The sequence below is a fragment of the Ovis aries genome, chromosome 5, assembly GCF_016772045.2.
Source record: "Ovis aries strain OAR_USU_Benz2616 breed Rambouillet chromosome 5, ARS-UI_Ramb_v3.0, whole genome shotgun sequence".
NCBI lineage: Eukaryota > Metazoa > Chordata > Mammalia > Artiodactyla > Bovidae > Ovis > Ovis aries.
The window spans coordinates 48,715,538-48,735,897 of record NC_056058.1 but is presented as its reverse complement, the minus strand read 5'-3'; the positions used below and the strand labels follow the sequence as shown (position 1 = coordinate 48,735,897).

Below are 20,360 nucleotides of genomic sequence, written 5' to 3'. Positions count from 1 at the left end.
TCAGCAGGGGGAATCAAAAAAATGCAAATCAAACAACAAAGAGGCATCATCTTTTGCCTAGCTAATTGGCAGAGATTAAATACATGATAATACTTAGTGTTGGTGAGGGTGTGGAAAAAACAGGCACCATCAATCACTGGTGGGAGGGCAAACTGGTGCAGCCTTTCCAGAACACAATTTGGCAACAGGTAAAACTGAGGAAGATCCCACCCCTTTCTGACGCAGCAATTCCACTTTTAGGAAGATTGCCTTAGGAAATAATGGTGGATAATAATAACAATAATAGCCAACCTTTCTTAAATGCTCTGTGCATGCCAGGCTTTACATGCCTTATCTCATATCATCCTCCCAGTCATCATTCCATGAGGTAGGAGCTGTTTTTATCACTTCTGAAGAAACTGAGGCCCAAAAGGATTAAGACAATGGCCTGAGGACTTCTAGTGGCTCAGATGGCAAAGAACTCGCCTGCTAATGCAAGAGATGCAGGTTCCATCTCTCAGTCCGGAAGATCCCCTGAAGAAGGAAATGGCAACCCACTCCAGTGTTCTTGCCTGGGAAATCCCGTGGACAGAGGAGCCTGGTGGGCTACAGTCCATGGAGTCGCAAAAGAGTCGGACCCGACTTAGCAACTAAACGACAACAACAGAGGATATAGAACTAACAAGTTGCAACGCCTGGATTTGACTCCAGGCGGTCTGAGTCAGGAGCCTCACCGCCCGTACAGCAGGATACACTGGATATGTATCAATACAAAGGATGATGTGCAGTGAATATATCCACTGGATAGAGCTGCAAGAATATTCCTCTGGGCTTGTTTGTGATGAGGTGTAGTGAGGCAGGGGAGACTGTATGTTAAATTCCCCCACAATAGGAACTGGTTACATTATGGTGTACCCATATAGGAATATTATGTAACCTTGAAAATGGTGCTACAGAAAAAACTGTGTGTGAATCCTAGGGGGGTTTTTTGTGCTTAAAAGATCTCTGAAAGGATATAAAAGGAGCTGATAGAATTGATTGCCTCCTAGAAAGGCAATTGTGTAGCCATGGTCAGAAATCAGAAGGAGACTTGTTTAAGTCATATACCATTTTTCACTTCTTAAATTTTAAATCATGTGAATTTAATATTTATTAAAATATTTCAATACCTATAAATTCACACACAAGTTAGGTTCTAGAACTTATTCCACATAACTTTACTTCCTTGAAATGCTATTAAGGGTCCCCAAAAGCTCCAGGACTCTTACTTGGGGAATCATCTTGAAGCTGATGAAGAGACTTCTTTAATGCTTACTTGCAGGTTCCCAAACTGAGTTACTCATGGGTCCATTTTCTTAGTTAATGTCTCTTATCCTCTCTCTGGAGATGACCACCTTATAATTTGGGAATTATTTGTTATTATTTGGGAATTATTTGTTATTAATAATTAATGCCAAGGTGAAAGGGTAAACATGTTACTGGCACTGGTCCCACTTTGTTTAAAAATAGATGTGTAGGTGTGGTATGTGTGTGTGTTTTGCTTATGAGTTCTAGGATAATGGATGATTTTAGTTTCATCTTTTATCCATTTGTATTTTTTAATTTTCAAAAATGAACAAAATCATTTCACAAGCACCATTTTTTGAGTCTATGTACTGTACTTTTTAAGGCTTTGGGATCCCTTTCTTCCCATGCACCCCATTCTCTGTGTGTGCGTGCTCAGTAGCTTCAGTCATGTCTGACTTTTTGCAACCCCAGGGACTGAAGCCTGGCAGACTCATCTGTCCATGAGACTCTCCAAGCAAAAATACTGGAGTGGGTTGCATGCCCTCCTTCAGGGAATCTTCCCAACCCAGGGATCAAAACCATGCCTCCTGTGTCTCCTGCATTGCAGGCAGAGTCTTCACTGCTGAGCCACCAGGAAAGCCCCCACTCTCGTCTACTCCCTACTGACACCAGCAGCCCAGGGTTAGGTTCACTGAGAGGCCCCCATCTATAGCCAGGCCCTCTCATCTGTCTTTATCCAGGGCCAGCTCAAGCTGTGGCCCTGAGCTGGTGGGGGACAGACCAGTGGCCTAGATGGGGTCTGTCTGCCACTAGACAGCTCTCTGGCCCCAGCAGACCCTACCTTCAACCAGCTTCCTCAAATAGAGATACTGAGGCTACAGAATCAGACACCAGCCGGGTGCAACCCTGATACATTGCGCATCCAGGCACCTGGGCTTTGGTCCCAGCTCTGGGCTGCCTGGCTGTGTGACCTTGGCCAAGTTTCTTAACCTGAATGTCATCATCACCCTTTGAGTCAGCATGATGCTTGCCTTACAGATCTCAGTGACCAAATGAGAGCACATACAAAGGCATTGGTGTCCTGTCAAGGGCTGTCCCAGTGGAATTATTACACACCCAGCAGGGAGCATGGGCTTGCCATCACCTTCCTAAGAACAGAGTACTTTTTTCTTTTCTTTTTTTAATAGGTTGTTAGAAGGAGGGGAGCAAGGAGATGAAACATGGGAGACTGGGGCATGTGGAAATAGAATGGTGTTCAAGACAAATAGGAGAAGCCTTTTAGCTTGACATTTGCAGCCCTGCAGCCCTGGTTGGGCCCATGCCCCCCAGTGTAGCCCCCAGCCCCACCCCACACACAGCCATGCCACTTCACACATGCAGGTCAGCTCACCTCACTGACCATTGCGATTCTGATAAACCACAGCCTGGACCACCTCCCTCCCTTCCAGCTCCCCCATCCTTTGGTTATCAGCTGAGTTAGCTGTTCCCCAGCCTGCACTGGGGTCACGCCTCTGGGCTCCAGCACCCCAAAGCCTCCATGATTGCTATGATGCCAGGTTCCAGCTCCTCTGCCAGACCGGACTTCCTGAGGGCAGGAGCTATATCCGTCATTCTGGTCCACTTGTCTCCTCTGGGTCCACCATGGGCCTGCGGGTCTGGGATTAGAATTAGATCATGAGCACTGAAGTCCAGGAGACCTGGGTTTGAATTCCAGCATCATCCCTTTGGGGAAGTGACTGCACTCTGAGCCTCAGTTTTCCCCATCTGTAAGTGGATTTCATCCTTGCAGTGAACTCACAGGGTTATTTTAATCAGTTAACGTGTATAAAGCTCTGAAGACCATTCTAGGCATGAAGGAAAATTCTCCATCGGTGATACGCACACTGACAGCATCACATACCCTTGGTGAAGGGTTGTTGATTTGAACTAGGAAACGGCACCAGGAAGGGTGGTTCCCCAGGCCCAAACCCCACCTCCCCCAAGACAGTGGCCCTTTCCCCACTGTGCATGCCTGGCACTGTCTCACCACCTCCACACTCACCTCCTGCCTTGTACCCTCACAGCCACTCGGCCCAAGCTGAAGAAGATGAAGAGCCAGACGGGACAGGTGGGTGAGAAGCAATCGCTGAAGTGCGAGGCAGCAGCCGGTAACCCTCTGCCCTCCTACCGCTGGTTCAAGGATGGCAAGGAGCTCAACCGCAGCCGGGACATCCGCATCAAGTATGGCAATGGCAGGTGAGCAACATTCCTCCCTCCATCTACCAGCCGCCCTGCCTCCTTCCTGCACGGAACCAGTTCCCATCTCCCTTTTTTGTGGCTCCCAGTTTCTCCTTCCAGCTCTGGCATGCTGCTCCAGTGTCTTGCAGATGGCAGCCACTTAATTAACATCCCTGGATGGTTGAAGGCCATTTGATTGTCAAAGTCAGCTTCAACTGTGAAGTCCCATCTTATCCATAAAACTTTTCAAAGGACTCGCAGGGTCTGAAGCCCACCACTTCAGTCTTTGGTGAAGTACTCTGATCTATAATGTGTCTAGGAGGTCATGGGTGATGATGCACCAGTTCCTCAGCTCAGCAAGCTGTCACTGGGCAGGGAGCCAGGTGAGGGGAGGGGCCCATGGCTTTGCCTGGTGTCAGAGAAATCTCAGACAGCTCCCCTGTGACTTGGAAATTGTCTTCAGTCTTTGAGTCAAGGCTCCAGGGAAGAGAATCAGAAGGTCCAGGGTCTCTGGGCTGTGGAAGGTGGTCTCTCTTCCATCTTGGTCAGACAGGGGGCTGCAGGCACAGAGAAGGCAAGGATCCAAGGGCAGCCCCTCACCTCTCTCCTGCCTCTCACGGCCCCTGAGGGGCTGTCAGAAGGCAGAACACGCTTGACCTCCACTCTACAGATTCTGAGGGTACAGTAGGCTTCCCTCTGTGGCTGAGGGGCACCCCAGCCTTTCCTGCTCCTCCCCAGGGGCTGTCATTCCTTCCTCACCCCCCAAAATGCAAATGATTTTAGAGGACCCTACAAACTGCCCCACAGCCAAAAGCGATGAAAAAAATGTCTGGGCTCAGGCTGCTCCTGGTTTGCTGGGAGGCCCTGGATGTACACATCCTGCCCTCTGGCCTTAGCGTCTGAACCTGTGAAGGGAAAGGGTCAGGGTCTGGGTGATGCTTGCAGTTTTCTGACCCTCTTTCCATGAGCAGGGAGCAAAGGCAGGACCCGTCACCCTGGAAAGTGGTCCAGGCAGAAAATAGAAAGTGATTTAAGAAGGTTTGGGTTCAGATCAAAGGTTTATAGCTATAAAAAAAAAAGCAACACTGCTTTCTGAGGGAAATTGGGAGGAGGGTTTCTGGGATGCCACCAGTCAACGGAGTTAGCAAGAAATTCAGGTTGCCCATCAAGTCACCTTCTGAGGCCCCTTCATCCCTTCCCGCTGCCCCGCCATGCCTGGCTCCAAGCTGGACAGAAGAGTGGACTGGCTTCCCAGGCTGTTGGGGCTCATCTCCCTCCTATCCTGTTTTTCTGGAAGGTGGCCTCCCCCCACTTCCCTGAGACAGCAGAAGTCAGGAGAGGGGGTGCTCCTTGCCGTCCACATTACACTCAAACAGTCCACAACGTGGCCAATCTTCACCCCCATTCCTGATCCACACGTGACCCTCACACTCACCCACACCCTCCTGCACATGCACCCTCAGAGCCCTTGGGCCACCAACAAACTCCTCTCTTTGGTGAATTCTCCCTCTCTCTCCCAACAAACCACTAACACTACCTCTCCTCCAAAAGCTCTCTCTCCACGTTGCTGTCTCCTGTTCCTCCTCCCCCGACTCTTGCCCATCTCGCTCCTGCCCTTCACCACCACACGGAGGAAGTTTCTTGCCCACTGACTCCACACTGGCTCGTCCTCCACACCTCTGCTCTACAGGAACCTGCCCTGTAAACACAACCCCAACACTCTCTGTGGCTGCAGCTCTTGGCAGATCCGGTGACCTCAGGCCCCTCCTGGGGCCCTCCAGCTGCCAGGCCCCTCAGCATCCATTGGCACCGTGCCACCTGCTTCCTTGCCCCTGTGCACCTCCTCCTCATCCTCTTGTGCCTCTAAGCCCCTTCTCTCAGGCATCATGAATGCTGGAACTTTCCTGTGTGTGGGGCTTCGCTCTTCACCCAGAGCTCTCCACCCATGGGTGAATTCACCCTCTCATATCTGATGATCCCAAGCCTCCATCTGTAGTCTGATGGCTTTTTTTTCCCTTTTCCTGAGTTCCAAATCCATACTGCCAACTAGATACCACCCCTGAGGTTCCCCATGCTTATCTGTTTTTATTTTCACTTTTGTTTGCTTTTTTTTTGCAGTGTGTATTCCTAGGCCATACATTTTTGTTTCTTCAGTTTCTTCTGGGATATCTTTTTCTTCCATGCAACCTCCTCTTCTGGTTTAGGAACAATCTGTTCTTTTCCAGTGAGGACAATCTCCATGTGGCAGGGAGAGCTTGTGTATGGATTGATTTGACGGTGAGCTCCCTAAGTCCTGCCCCACAGGCTGGAGGCTTTGTTCACCTGGATGTGCTCAATGAGCAGAGAATCTACATCTAAGCCCTCAAGTTCAGCACTACTTTCTGCGGTTTTGAGCACATGCAGTAAAAATTCAGTGCTCATTTTGGGCCCCTGACCCTGCGTCCAGCCCTGCTGTTTGGCCTGTGCACACCTACCAATTCCACTGCTGTAGCGATGGAATGACACACATAGCTTCTTTAAAGTGACATCCTTCAGGTACTTGGTGGCTTCTTGGATATGCATACCCTTAACGGCCTGGGTGACTTCACGAGTGTTCTGAAAATGAACACAAACATTGGAACTTCTTGATTTGCACGATTTTGTGGGAATTTCTAGGTCAAATGAATTGCAAACTATTTTTAGAGGTCACCTCTGCCGCTTACTGGAAAAGCCCCAGACATCTCTAATCTAGGACGCCCTGGTCTTGCCTCTCCCCCTGTCCTCTCTGGCCCTGCCTTGCCCCACTGCACTTCCCTCTCGGCTGTGACAAAACCAGACTGCCCGCTGCCCAGTGCCTGTCCTCCAGGTGAACACCACATCTGAGAAAGGAGGCCTCCTTCTCCCTGCCCACTTCTGCTCTCCCTGCCTCCAGCCTCTTGTCCTCCACTGGCTCACTCTTGGCCATTCCCCACCTTTTCTAGGCCACAGGCCCCTTTGTGAATTCACTTCTGTTTCGTGCGTATGTGTGCTGAGCATCATTTGTGTGCCGGGGACTCCATCCAAGGCCGGGAATGCACCAGGGGTTGGAGCAGGCGTGGCCCCATCTTCACAGTCCCTCGTCTAGCTTTAGCAGAGGGTCTGGTAAAGACCCTTTCTTCAGAAAACGTGTGCCTGGTTTTGTTTGCAGTTCAAGAGGTCTACAGGTTCACTGACCCTAGTGACTCTGACAGGGGATGGTCTTTCTAACAGGGCACATATCTGATCGTTCATTCATTTACTTGGTAGATCTTGAGGGTCTGCCATATGCCAGGGACAGCCTAGGCCGTGGGGCCCTTCTAATGCTCCCCTTCCTGGCCTATAACTCACCATCTCACTGTTCTCCCCCTCGGTGCTCCTGACTCCTAGACTTGGGCCCAGACTGTTCCTTGTGCTGGCAGCAACCCCTCCTCTCACCTTGTCCTTCCCCCAAATCTCCAAGGCCTAGCTTAAATGTCACACCCTCTGGGTCACCCTCCTGAGCCCCCCCAGCAAGCTCTCACATCTCCTCCCATGGTGCCTTAGACACAGCTTCGCTGCATGGTGGGAAGCTGTTTTTCCCAGCGTGAGAGCCTCTGAGACCACCCCCAGACACACCCTGTCTCCTGTGTAGCCTGGCAGAGGTCATCTGCTTTCCATGTGAACTGACAAGGATCTTGCAGGATCTGCTCACCTTTCCTGGGTGCAGGGGGCATAGGATTGGGCAGGACACCTGTTGCGTTGGCCTTGCCTTCAAACAAGTGACTGTCCTGGTCAGGCCCTGGTGTCAGTAGACAGATGGGGCACGCAGTCCCCACACCAGGCCTGGATGTATCCCCTGGGTCTCCCCGGGGATACTAAGGCCCCCTGACAGCCTGAGTGTGCCCCCTGCCCCCTTCCTGTCAGGACCCTGTCCCGCTGGCCACATTTCAGAAACTGCCTGGCTCCACCCATCCTGCCCCGGGGCTGCTCCCTGCAGTGAGCAGTGGGCTGGAGGAGTGGGCCATGATGGAGAGTGCCTCACTCCCTGTCATTTCCCGTTCCGTCACTGTGACTCGGAGAACTGCACATACACTTCACCTGGCATGGGGGCTGGGGGCTGGGGGCAGGAGTCTCCTTTCTAGCAAAATCATCTTTCCTCTGCCCATACTGCAGCGCACACTCTAGCCCTCCCAGCACTCCATTCTGTCCAGGCCACACTGTCTTAATGTCACTCTGGGCCTATGGAGACGCCCCTCTCACTGGGCGCCGCCTGTCTCTGGGGCAGCCCCGCTGAGGTGTCTCAGCCCAGCCTTCCTGTGCCCATAGAAAACCACCCCCTTCCCCAGCCCTGGGCACGGGGCCCTTCCCCGGCGGAACCGCGTGTTCCCCTGTTTATGAGGGGCAGGCTGGAACAGGCCCCTCAGGCAGGCAGCAGGAGGTAGGCGCTGGGGAAAACGTGCGGGTGGGTGGAGGAGGCAGCCGCCCAGATCCCTGGTCCCTGCCAGCAGAAAACTGGCTGAGAAAGGCGGGGAGGGCGCCCATCTCGGGGCAGACCCGGGTCAGCCCAGCAAGGGGGCAGCGGGCCTGCCAGGGAGGTGGGAGGGGCCCTGAGCGCCTGGGGCTTCTGATGGAGCTAGGAGTGTGCACTCGGGAATGTGGTGGCCCTGCTCCTCAGCTGCAGAGCCCCGCCCTTCAGCTCTGACCCCAGAACCTTTTGTGCCAGGCTGGGGCCACCTTCCTGGAACTGGGGCGATCATCACACAGCTGGTGAACCAAGATGCCTGTACTCAGCAAACCTGGGGCCCTGGTTTCTGTCCCCTAGCCTCTTTCTGATTCCTCAAAGGGGAGGGGCTCTCCCTGCACCCAGGCCTTTCCACAGACCTCACACCCCTCAGTGTGGGAAGCCCTTCCTTCTGGTTTTAGCTTCCATCCCTCCAGGTAACTGTGAGCCTGGCTCCACCTTATTCTCCTGCATTTGAGGTGGTGTAAGAGGCGCTCCTTTGAATTCACTGTGAGTGGGTGACAAGGAGGGCCCATCTCTGTGTCCCCTATACCTTCTTTTTTGTTTCTTTACATCAAGGCAATTTATTAACACAATAATCTGAGGAGTCCTGTTCACAGATGGTGAATCCCCCTTCCTGTGGGTGCTCTTGGAGGGGGTGAGGGTGACTTCCTCAGTTCACCCAGTCTTCATCCCTGGGGCAAGGGCTCTGAAGGCTAACTGGGCCCCTTGTCCAGGAGTCTTGTCCTGTTTCCTCCTGTGACCTGGAGTTTGATGTGAAGGGCAGTGATGCCCAGCTCCTTGCATCTCTGGGCTACATTCGGGGCAGCCAACATGGCAGCCTATGGAGGGAGTTCACCTCGGTCAGCCTTCACCTTCCTCCCTCCAGTTACACAGCAGATAGCTTCCTGGCCAGAAAGATCCGTAATGTGGACAGAAGTATCACTGAAGGGTACAAAGATGTGGCGCACCAAACACATTTTCTCCTTCAGCCACCTGAGGCCCGAGGCTGATGACCCGTTTTTCCTTCTTTTCTTTCTTCTTGCAAGGTGCCATTTCTGCACGTCTTCTCCCCTATGCCTTCTTGACCCTGAGACCCCCCAGGTGAGCCCCTTCCCTGCTCATCTAGTGTTAAGGAAGAGCCAGTGGCCAGGAAGCTGGAGAAGCCTGGTCCTGGGGCAGCTGGGCTCCATGGCATCTAATTAGGCTGGAGCCAGAGAAGAGATGCTGTCATAGCCAGAGGGGCCTCCAGGGGTCTGTTTAATGAAGAGAAGAAACTCACATTGACAGAAGAGGCTTGTAAGCAGACACAGGCCAAGGAGACAGAGACTGGCATGAGCCGGGACGGGTGGAAGGGAGTCGGGCAGCTGTCACCGTATCATTGGTGTGGACATCATCACAGAAACAAGGCCTAAACCTAGACGGCTCATGGAGGCTGGTTTGGGGGTCCCAGAGTTAGGAGGTCTGGGAAGAGCCCAGCATCAGGTGCTGAGGAGGAGCTCAGGGGACTGGCCCCCAAAGCACAGTGCAGGGAGGGATATGGATCATTTTGCCGTCTTCCTCCATCCTTGGTACAGCCTCTCTGCTCACTGCCCTCCTTCCCCATAAGCTTCATGGCTCTGTTTCTCCAGCCCTGGTTTCAGGGCCATGACAGCTCTGCTACCCTGGCTCCCATTCCACCACTCCCCAACCCACTAGGCATGTTCTGGGAATCTGATTTTTTTTAACTCAGGACTAAGAGGAGGAAGTTACATCATGTTAAGAAATTTTCATGCTACTTCTTGTTTCCCCCTGGGGTCCCCAGGGTTTTATCCAGAGCTTAGACTGGCCGCAAAGAGCACTGGGGCAGAGGGAGGGGTGAGAGGTATGAACAGATCCTGAAGAGCCCATGCTCCTGCGGGCAAGTGCAGGGAAGCCGACGGAAGGAAGGAAAGGTTTGGCATGGTCTTCAGAAAGAAGAGGACAGGCCAGGCCAGGTGCCCTGGAGTCAACCACAGCACTGAAATCCCTGCCCAGGCCTGGCCCCACGGCTCTGGGCATGCAGGGCTGGGTGTGAAGCCCTCCACAGAAGCGTTAGCCTGAACATCAAGCTCCAGGAGACAGTCCATGAGCTGCCTGGGGCTCATGTCCTCACCAGCTCTAGCTCCTCATTCACCTCTGCCTTTGCCTTGTTGGCAGGCATTCTTAGACAAGTCCAGAAGCCCCTCAAGGACTCAATTTTCCCATCAGTCCTGCCTGGTCCTCCTCCAGATTAGCCATGAGAGTCAAGTCAGGCCTTGAAGATAAGACTTTTTTGTTCCCTGAGATATCCAAGCCCCCAGCACAGAGGGCACTCAATAAACATCTGTTGAGTAAATGAAGGGAAACTTTTTGAAGAGGCCACAGAGTGCCCCTTAGTGGCAGGGCTAGTATCAAGGCAGGGGAGAGCCACTGGTGAGGACTGGGAGGCTGGGTACAGTTGCCATGAAAACCTGATAGCTCATTGGCCTTCCTGGATTCCTGGGACAGGCCTTATCTATCCGGAGTGGTGGGGCTGCTGCTTCTAAGGAAAGGCTGAGGAAGCTGTGAGTTAGTGGCTACTCTGCTGGAAGTGGGTGGGGGAGACACGGCGGGCTGAGGAGAAAGGCGCTAAAGTCCTTGTGACTTCCTAAAGGATGCCAGTTTCCTGCCCTGGAAAAGTGGTTACAAAGAAGGTCCAGTTCTGGAAAAGGGATAGATGCGAGGATCCATAGACTTAGAACTTGTGTTTCTCCTGAGCATGCAGGTCTCCCTCCAGCTCTGGACTCTGCATTCCACCCAGACCCCAGCACTGGCTGGTCTGCGGGAGTCTGCTTCCCATCCACCTGCGCAGACACTGTGGCCATGCAGGGAGAGGTGACCGCTGGGTGACCGCTGGGGAGCTCATGCTCTCCCCCTCTTATCCCCTCCCTAACCAGAAAGAACTCACGACTCCAGTTCAACAAGGTGAAGTTGGAAGACGCTGGGGAGTACGTCTGTGAGGCTGAGAACATCCTGGGGAAGGACACCGTCAGGGGCCGGCTCTTCGTCAACAGCGGTAGGTGGTCCCCCAACCAAGAGAAGGGTCCTAGAGGGGTCCTGTGGGGGGAGCCTGCCACCCTGCCGCCAGCCCTGGAGAAGAGGCCCACACATGATCCATCTTGCACTTGACTCCCCTCCCTCTCGCTGCTGCCATATCAAGGCCCGAGATCTGAGCCGATTCAGGGAAACGCAGTCGAAGCATAAATGTTTAGCTTTGTTATCTGGACCTGGAAGAGCCGCCAGCTCTCATTTTAAATACCCTGAAAACTAAATATTTTGAAATCAAGAGGTAGGGGGTGGGAGAAGGATATTTTTAGAAGGCAATTATGGGAGGCTGGGCTGCCAGGAGCGGGGCTCTGGAGAGAGGCAGACCCAGGGTGTGTGTGAGCCGCCTGCCCACAGCTTTGCTGGGCGCCCGAGTGGAGGCAGCCCACTCTGCGGGGCCACAGTGGGGAGGCCTGAGTGCCCTGGACCCCTGGGGGCAGCCTCTGCTCAGGGTTGACCGGCCCCTCTCCCACAGGTCATCCCCTCCCTGGGAACTGTACAAGGTCAGGAGCCCATGGCACCCTTAGCTGCCTCTCGCCACAGAGGCAGCCTCCCTGCTGGGCCATCCTCTGGTTGTTGCCCTTGACTGGGAAGTCACCAAGCCTATCTGTCCTCAGGTCATGCCCCCTCCACTCTCACCCCTCCTCTGAGCCCCACAGCTCTCATTCCTCCTCCTGACACCCGGCCTTTAGGTACCACTTGTTACCTGGTTGTTGGGTTTGCTTCCAGTCCTGCCCATCACAGAGTCCATCTGCCTGCATCGCTTGTGTTTCCACCACACAGCCTTCTGGTACTCCCCACACCCCATGCAGTCTAACAACAACCCTGGCCTTGCACCTTCAGAGGAGAACCTGGCTCAGACCCGGTCTGCCCTGTGTTCTGAGGGATCCCCCTCTCTTGCAAGCCTCTCTGCTCCTCCACTTGCAGTGGATCTCATAGGTCTGAGTCTTCAAGTCCTGGTCAGTCTTCTTTCTCGATCTCTCGCTCACATCTTTTCTTTTCATTCCAACCCCACCTCGAGGGCACCTCTGGCCCAGGTTTCAGCCCTGCTCACCTAGGCCAGAGCAGTGGCCTCTGAAGGCGCTTTAACTCCATCATGCCCCCACCCTTGGAGACACAGAACAAGAACTTGGCCCCACAGCCCAGCTGACACAAATCTGACCCAAATGGTCTCTCCATATTCCCTCTGGAGCCCTGACTCAACCCCATGGTGTAGTTCATGGATTAGGAGATTGAAGCTGAGAGGGGTTACATATTCTGCCCAGAGTCAAGCAGATAGACCTACCTGATGTGAAAGATGTTGGCAAACACAGAGCCCCCCAAGCTCCATGGGGCCATGTCTAGCCTGTTTACTCCTCCAACCCTGGGGCCCACCACAGCACCAGGCTTGAATCACCACCTGGTAAACACAGGAGGACCACAGACCCTGCTTCAGGGCCTCTCCTGACTCCCCATGGCCCAGCCTGGGCATGGCAGTGGTGAGGGCACCTGCGCCCTCCTGCCCCTCCCAGCCTGTCTCAAGCCTGGGAAAGTGGACCATGCTGGGGCCCAGCAGCATCCCCTGCAGCCAGAGTGGGCAGGCATTCTCAGATCCACAGGGGATTTGAGGTTTCCTGTTTTACATTTTAAGACTTTCTTGGTTAGAACTGATAAGAACCCAGTATAAAACTATGTTGAGGAATGTATTGGTTTTTAAAACTGAGAAGTCTAGAGGTAAGACTGACCTTAGACCCTACAGAGTCCTGGACCTCAGAGCAGGGGTTGGGGTGCTCCCTCCCACAAAGTGTTGGCCTCTTTTTCTCTCCCTGTAAAATGGGCTTCCCCCATGTTTAGGGAAAGGATTGAGAAGAGGAGCCTATGGCCTCAGACAGCTCTGGGTTCACATCACCCCAGCACCACCCAGGGAAAGAGAGAGCTTGGTCTGTCTCTCTCCATTTACGTTGTCACAGGGGTGGATTCTTGCTCTGTGCCCCGCTCGGCCCAGCCATGCGCTCAGGGCGAGTGGGATGCCATCCTGGCGGGCCCATGTGTGTATGCAAAGGGGTCCTGAGGGGCAGAGTACCATGAGTGACATCCCTGCTAGAACTACATTGGAGGCAGGGGCTGAGGTGTGGAGGAAGAGGAAAGGCTGCCATGCCATGAAGGAAACTGCAGTAATGTCCTCTCCTGCACAGGGCTTGGGGCCTCAGGCGGGGTTCTGTTGTAAGATCCTTCAGATAAGCTGCAGCTCCACCCCTCCTGTGGGCTTCTGTGAGCCCTCAGTAGCCTGGGTTCTGGTCAGACAGGGATCAGACAGTGGAGCTTTGGGCTGGGCCCTCAGGGCTCTGCGCCTCTCGTCCCTCCAGCAGGCAGGACAGCGGGGCAGCTGAGCTATGGACAAGAGTCCAGAGCTTTGGTCTCATTCCAGGTCTGTTGTACAACCCTGAGTGAGTTGCTCCACCTCCCAAGTCTTCAGTTTTCCCATCTGAGTTTGACCCAGGTGATCTGTAAGCCCCTTCTCCCTAAAATTCTAGGATTCTCAGGGTTTTTTGTGTCGAGGCTGACATCCTGTACACCTAGCCAACGCCACCACCACACATGTACACCCTCACACCACATCTCTTCAGCTGTCCAGGCAGGCAAGAGCCTACCCTTCATGTGGGGAGGTGGACAGAGCCACTGGAGGGAGCCAGGAGGTCCTGTGGGGAACGTTTACCCGGGTCAAGATGCTCAGGCTCCTGTTTACCCGCGGAACCCGGAAGACTTGCAGCAGCCCCACCCTGAGGAGGGGGGGGAGGGCGGATAGCGGGTGACTGTGCCTGCCCCCCTCTGACTCATTCCAGGGTGGGTTGGCTGGGCCCTGCCTGGGCCCCAGGGAAGCCAGGGCAACAGGGGTGGGGCCGGCAGAAGAGGGCATGGAAAGGCCGCCAGGGAGCAGCGGCTACTCAAGGGGCATCGACACAGCCTTGAAAGATGAGAAGTTTTGTCCATGGCAAGGGATAGGAGGGCAGCGGTTACAGTAGCTGGCAGTGGGGAAAACATCTCCACAGCATGAGCTCCCTCCTGGCCCTTGCCTCCTCAGGACCTCAGTACACTCACTCAGCCCAAGACACTGAGGCCTAATAGAGATCTCCTGGGTTTACCTCCCCAGGTGTTTTCTTTAAATCCCCCCCAGCCCCTGGCAACCAGAATCTACTTTCTGCTTCTGTGGATTCGCCTATTCTGGACATTTCACAGAAATACAATCATAGAATACGTGGCCTTTCAAGACTGGCTTTTCCACTTAAAATAATGTTTTCAAGGTTCATCCATGTTGTAGCATGTATCAATGCTTTCATTTTCGTGGCTGAATCGGATTCCATTGCATGGGTCTACCACATTTTGTTTATATACGCATCAACTGGGGTTGTTGTGTCATTCTAGTCGTTTCCACATTTGGGCTGTTAGGAACAATGCTGCTATAACATTTGTATCCAAGTTTTTGTGTGAACTTGTATTTTAGTTCTCTTGGGTATATACCTAGGAGTTGACTTGCTTGGTCATATGGTAACTATGTTTAATTTTTTGAGGGACTACCAGCTGTGTTTCAAAGTGGCTGCACCATTTAGCATTTCCATCAGCAAAGTAGGGGGATTCCCATTTCCCCACATCTTCACCACCACTTGTTATTATCCATCCTTTTTTAATATAGCCATCTGAGGGAGAAGGCAATGGCACCTCACTCCAATACTCTTGCCTGGCAAATCCCATGGACAGAGGAGCCTGGTGGGCTGCTGTCCATGGGGTCGCGAAGGGTCGTACAGGACTGAGCAACTTCACTTTCACTTTTCACTTTCATGCATTGGAGAAGGAAATGGCAACCCACTCCAGTGTTCTTGCCTGGAGAATCCCAGGGATGGCAGAGCCTGGTGGGCTGCCGTCTATGGGGTCGCACAGAGATGGACACGACTGAAGCGACTCAGCAGCAGCAGCAGCAGAGGGGGTGTGAAGTAGCACCTCTGTGGTTTTTATTTTCATTTCCTTAATGATTGTTCATGAGTATTTGTATTTTCTAAGAGATAATGCTTGAATTAATGCTTTAATGCTGATAGCAGCAGCAGCCAAGGAGACCAGACTAGACCCTGGGATGGTAGTAGAATGTACCTTTCTCTAAAGAATCGGATGTCTTTAATTGCTTGGTAGAGATAATTGTCGGTATTCGTTAAGGACCTATTACATGCCAAGTGCTGTGCTAGACACTGGAGTTCGTTCACCAGTGAAGCAGACAGCCTCTGCCCAGATGGAGCTTACCTTCTGTTGGAGGTAGCTCAGTTGGTAAAGAGTCCACCTGCAGTGCAGGAGACCCTGGTGATTCCTGGGTCAGGAAGATCTGCTGGAGAAGGGATAGGCTACCCACTCCAGTATTCTTGGGCTTTCCTTGTGGCTCAGCTGGTAAAGAATCTGCCTGCCATGCAGAAGACCTGGATTCAGTCCTTGGGATGGGAAGATCCCCTGGAGAAGGGATAAGCTATCCACTCCAGTATTCTGGCCTGGAGAATTCCATGGACTGTATAAGCCATGGGGTCACAAAGAGTCAGACACGACTGAGCGACTTTCAGTTTCAGGTTTTAGACAGCTAGTAATTGCACAACTAGTCCTTTAATTGTTAAAATAAATACTATAGTTACAAATACTCAGTTACAAAACTAAGAGAAAGAGTAAGGGAGGAGACCTGAGCAGCCTCTCTGAGACACTGATATTTTGAAAGTCCTGGACAAGGAGTCACTTGGCCTCTTAGAGGAGCTGAACTAAGCCCGTGGAGTCTGAATATACTGCAAGAAGGGGACAAGACAAGAAGCAGGACAGGTGGTGAGGCCCAGATTAGACTTGGGGAGGGCTGAGTACAAAACCGTTGGAGGGTTTTGATACTGGAAGTGACTGATCATTTACATATTTTAAAGACCACTCTGGCAGCAGCCACAAAGCAGAAAGATTAAAGATGAAGGCAAGAGTGAGGACAGGAAGATCTATGAGGAGGCGACTGTGGCCATCCAAGAAAGAAACCACAGAGGCCGGGGCCGGGGGTAGGGGGGAAGGCAGTAGTGAGACGAGGCAGAGCCCCAGGAGGCATGGAGGCAGGCCTCAGCAAGAGACAGCTGGGGGGCCAAAAATCAGAGACTCCCTGCAAGCCTTTGGCTCATGCTGTTTAGTCCCAGAGGTGAGCGAGGAGCAAGTGGCAGGGCACAGGAATGGGAGCTGCATTTGGGGTAGCCTAGCACCGTCCCCGGGGTGCTGTCTAGGGAGCGGCCAGATTCTCTCACTTGGAGGTCACTGGTCATCTTCACCTCCCCAAATGCGGGAGAACACAGTGAAGGAATATGAAGGGAGTGTGAGGCATTGCCCTCAGAGCCCAAGTGAGCTGGAAGAGCATGACCGCACATCTTCTGTGTGGAAATCTTCCTGGCGTGAACCTCCACCACCAACACAGCTGGTGACTTGGGAGGAGCCTGCCGTTACAGGGCTGGCCTCAGGTACTACTTTCTGAGGTGCAAAGGCCTTTCCCCCACACCTTCTGCAACCAGCTCCCCCACTGCCCTCCCTTTTTGCCTTTCCAGGGCCCCAGCCTAGTCCCCACTGTGACACAGTTCTGGAAGCCCCAGACCATTGATCCCAGCCAGGGTCCTGTCTTCCTTCCTTCAGGAGTCATCCACTGCCTTCCAAGTCCTGGGTGCATGCAGACGTGCATGGGGGCAGACCCAAGTGTGCGGCTGTGGTCCCACCACCATCTGTGCTCCTGCACAGCATCAGGCAGGTTCTGCCACCCCTGACCGCAGCGGGCATCAAGATGGCCTGAGGTTTCCCTAGCTTGGCCAGGGCCCGGTAAAGGACCCGGGCCTGTGGTCCACATCATGTTTGCATCCATCTGTCAAGCCTTGGTGCTGACATGTTCTTCTAGGGTGGACCAGGTGCCTGGTGAGAATATGCAGCCAAATATCAGGAGCCCTAAAGCTTTGTTACAACACACCCTGGACTCTGGAAGGCTCTGCTCTGCTCTCTTTCCTCACTCTTCCTTGGCAATGCAATCAAAGGGCAGGACAACCTTTAGGGTCCTCCCAGCAATGAGATTTTACAGCTCACAGGCGTGGTCATCTCAGCTGTTTCTCTTCTCTGTCCCTTTCTCTATTCCCTGGGTCTCACTGACCCAGAAGCATGTGGGTCCCAGACGGGTGTGGGGTTGCACAGAGGTGGGAGACGTCAGCAGGGTTGGGGCTCAAGAACGCCACACCAGCAGCAGGCACAGTGTGCTGGGAAAGCGGGAGTTGGCCCTGCCCGCTGGATTTTATCAGCGAGCTCCTCAGACATATACAGAGGCAGAGCTGTGTATATACTCCCGTTCCCGCGCTCCATCTGTCTCTCGACACGTCTAAACACTCAGGGCGCCAAGTGCTTGCCCTCCTCCTCCTCCTCTTGTCCCCCCACTTACTGCGGGGGATGGTGGAGACTCAGTACCCCTGAGGAGACAGAACTGGGCAAGGTAGGATGGGCCACTTGTCAGGAGGCAGCTGCTGGGCAGGCAGGAGAGGCCCTCCCAGCCCCCAGAGACTGTGCAGGGAGCAGGAACCCATTGATGACCAGTATGGATACACAGTCTGAGGGGTTAGCTAGCAGATAAAGACTGAAATTGGGAGCAAGAATTTCCACTTGAAACCAGGCTTCTGGGTGCCATCCCACTGAGGAGCCCAGCTTTTGGGATTTTCATTTATCAGATGAATCTGATCCATCAGAGATGTGCAGTTTAGGTTAGCAGCCTTGAACCCAGGCTTGTTCTCACCTAGTTTCCACATCCTAGCTGTCCCCTAGCCCTATCCCCAATGACCTAAAGCCCTGATTTATAGCCCAGGTTACCCAAGGCCTGGGGGCTCCCTCTAGGAGGCAGAAGTGGGGGAGCTGCCTGGCAAGAGAAGACATGAAGGCCCTGGATACTTCTGGAGATATAGTGGCCTCTGTAGCATTTCTGGGAGGCTTGTCCCCCCACTGGGACAAAGGAAGAAGAGAGGGGGGCTAGGGATCTCCTTACATCTCCCAAGATCTTGGAAAATTAGTGTCCCAAAAGGTGCCATTCTCCGCAAAGCCCAGTTTCCTCCAGTCACACCCTGGTCCATGAGAGCCCCAGTGGTGCAGATGGATGCACATGTCTCTTCCCTGCACCCTGTGACTTGCCCCCCACATAAGACATGGTGCCTCATCCCACCTGCAGGGGTGCCCCCAGAAAGGCAGGCATGCGGGCAAGCAGTGGAGGTGGACCCTTATTTCAGAAAACAGCAGTTTCTGCCAGCCTCTCCTCCCCTTCAAAACAGAAAATCTTCCCAACCTTTGGAGGTTTGCCCGGAGCATGAGTGCACTGCGGTGCTGGATAGATGATCAGAGCTCACAGTGGCCTCCCCTTGGCCTTGTTTGGTGACTTGAGGGACTCCCAACCATTCCTAAAGTCTCCAATCATCCAGCTCTGAGATGGGCCATGAAGGACCATGAAGAAGGTGATTCCTGGGGCCCAGCGGTGGTCTCCATGGGTCACCAGCACGTGTCTCTCATACCTCCAGTGAGCACCACTCTATCATCCTGGTCGGGGCACGCTCGGAAGTGCAACGAGACAGCCAAGTCCTACTGTGTCAACGGAGGTGTCTGCTACTACATCGAGGGCATCAATCAGCTCTCCTGCAAGTAAGTGACCAGTGTGGGTGGGCGTGGGGGCAGGAGCAGGGGGAGAGAGGCCGGGGCAGAAGTGGAGGGCTCTAGGAAAAAGTGGGCTTCAAGCCACTGATAAGGGGTCTCCAGGGGGGTATAGTCAGGGAGGTTTGCCCCACTTCCTAGCCCTTTCCTGGAATACAGGGAGATGTAAGCTCCAAAGGGCTCAGGGCTTCTGCAGTCCCAGTGTCCCAGGCCCCTACCCACCCAATCTTCCAGTGTCCCTGCTTTCACCGACACCTTCTAGGGAGATGGCGAGACTAGTCTCTGCCCTGGGCAGTGGGCACTGGATTCTCTCTCTCTCTCTTTCTTTCCCTTCCCATCTCTCAGCAACTTTCCAAACTTTATTCTGATGAACACTGCCCGGGTCACATCTTCCCAGCAGTGAGAAGCCGGCAGGGCCAGGCGGGGAACACGTCCCAGAGCCCATGCTAGCTTAGGTCTGCTCTGTTCTCCCTGCCAGCAGGAAGCCAGTGCCCAGTTACGCCCTGGCTGCTGTCCATGCCACTTCAGTCCCTAGTCCCTCTCTGGGGTGTGAGGGGCCACCAGCAAGGACATCACTCGGGTGTGGCCGAGTGGGCGAGGTCAGGGTTGAGGATAAAGCTCATGTTGGGACTCTGCCTCCCCAAGGGCTGCCTCATAGGACCTCCCAGGAGCTGAGGACCTCTGCTCCCACCCTTAGCCAGTAGGGCTGGTGGGAGCACAGTGATCAGGGAGGGCTTGTTGGGGCCCAGCCAGGTCTTCTGGGAGCTGGCACCTGCTGCCCCTTGACAAATCCTCTGGTGGGCGAGCCAGAAACAGGTAGGGTAGCTTGTGAGGGCAGCACAGGTTCTGGCCTGATCTGAGGAGCAGAGGGTGCTGTGCTTAGTCGCTCAGTCATGTCCGACTCTTTGCGACTGCATGGACTGTAGCCCTCCAGGCTCCTCTGTCCTTGGGATTCTCCAGACAAGAATACTGGAGTGGGTTGCCATTCCCTACCTCCAGGGGATCTTTCCAACCCAGGGACTGAACCCACCCAGGTCTCCTGCATTGCAGGCAGATTCTTTACCCACCGAGCCAGAGGAGCAGAGGGAGGAAGGCCTAGTTAGCAACTCCGGGTTTCAAAGCAGCCTTGGGCTCTAGTGAGGCGCCGAAGCTGCCCCATTCCCCATGGCATCTGGGCACAGGCCAGCAGGGCACTGATGAAAATTCAGGGGGAGGCATTTGCCAGCCCCACAGACAAGATCCAGTCAGTGTTCCCAGCTCTCCTGCCTTGGCCTCCAGCTCCCTCCTATGACCTTGCCCAAAGGTGCCCACCTCACAGCGTGATAATGGGGGCCACGCCTCCTTCATGCTCTCCCCTCAGTGGACGGCCAGGCACTCCCCGGGCTCCAGCCGGCCTCCTCTGCCAGCATTCGTCTTGGTCCACCTTCTACCTGCTGCCATCTGCCTTCCAGCCTCCCCCATCCTGGATCTCAAGGGATAGTCCTCAAAGAAACAGCCGGTCCCCTGGGAAGTTCTTGGTCCAGACTCAGCCCCTCATCCTCTCTTTCTGCCTCTAGGACAGTGTCACAGACCCTGGGAACATTCTAGCCTTGAAAATGCTCTGAGCACTTAGTAATAGATCTAAAGA

The 20,360-nt window shown here is 53.8% G+C and overlaps 1 protein-coding gene and 2 pseudogenes across 3 annotated transcripts in view; 1 reads left to right on the top strand and 2 right to left on the bottom strand.

Moving 5' to 3' along the window:
- The window catches only part of NRG2 (neuregulin 2), a 197,435-nt gene that overhangs the window by 151,743 nt on the left and 25,332 nt on the right, over positions 1–20,360 (top strand). For all 3 annotated transcript variants that reach the window (XM_027970307.3, XM_015096070.4, XM_027970306.3), the window contains exons 2-4: positions 3,330–3,501; positions 10,897–11,015; positions 18,604–18,724. In XM_027970307.3, the coding sequence (XP_027826108.1) occupies positions 3,330–3,501; positions 10,897–11,015; positions 18,604–18,724 (412 nt within the window). The remainder of the gene's footprint in view (positions 1–3,329; positions 3,502–10,896; positions 11,016–18,603; positions 18,725–20,360) is intronic.
- LOC132659891 (large ribosomal subunit protein uL22-like) lies at positions 5,611–7,803 on the bottom strand (annotated as a pseudogene).
- Positions 7,880–9,025, bottom strand: LOC114114753 (small ribosomal subunit protein uS11-like; annotated as a pseudogene).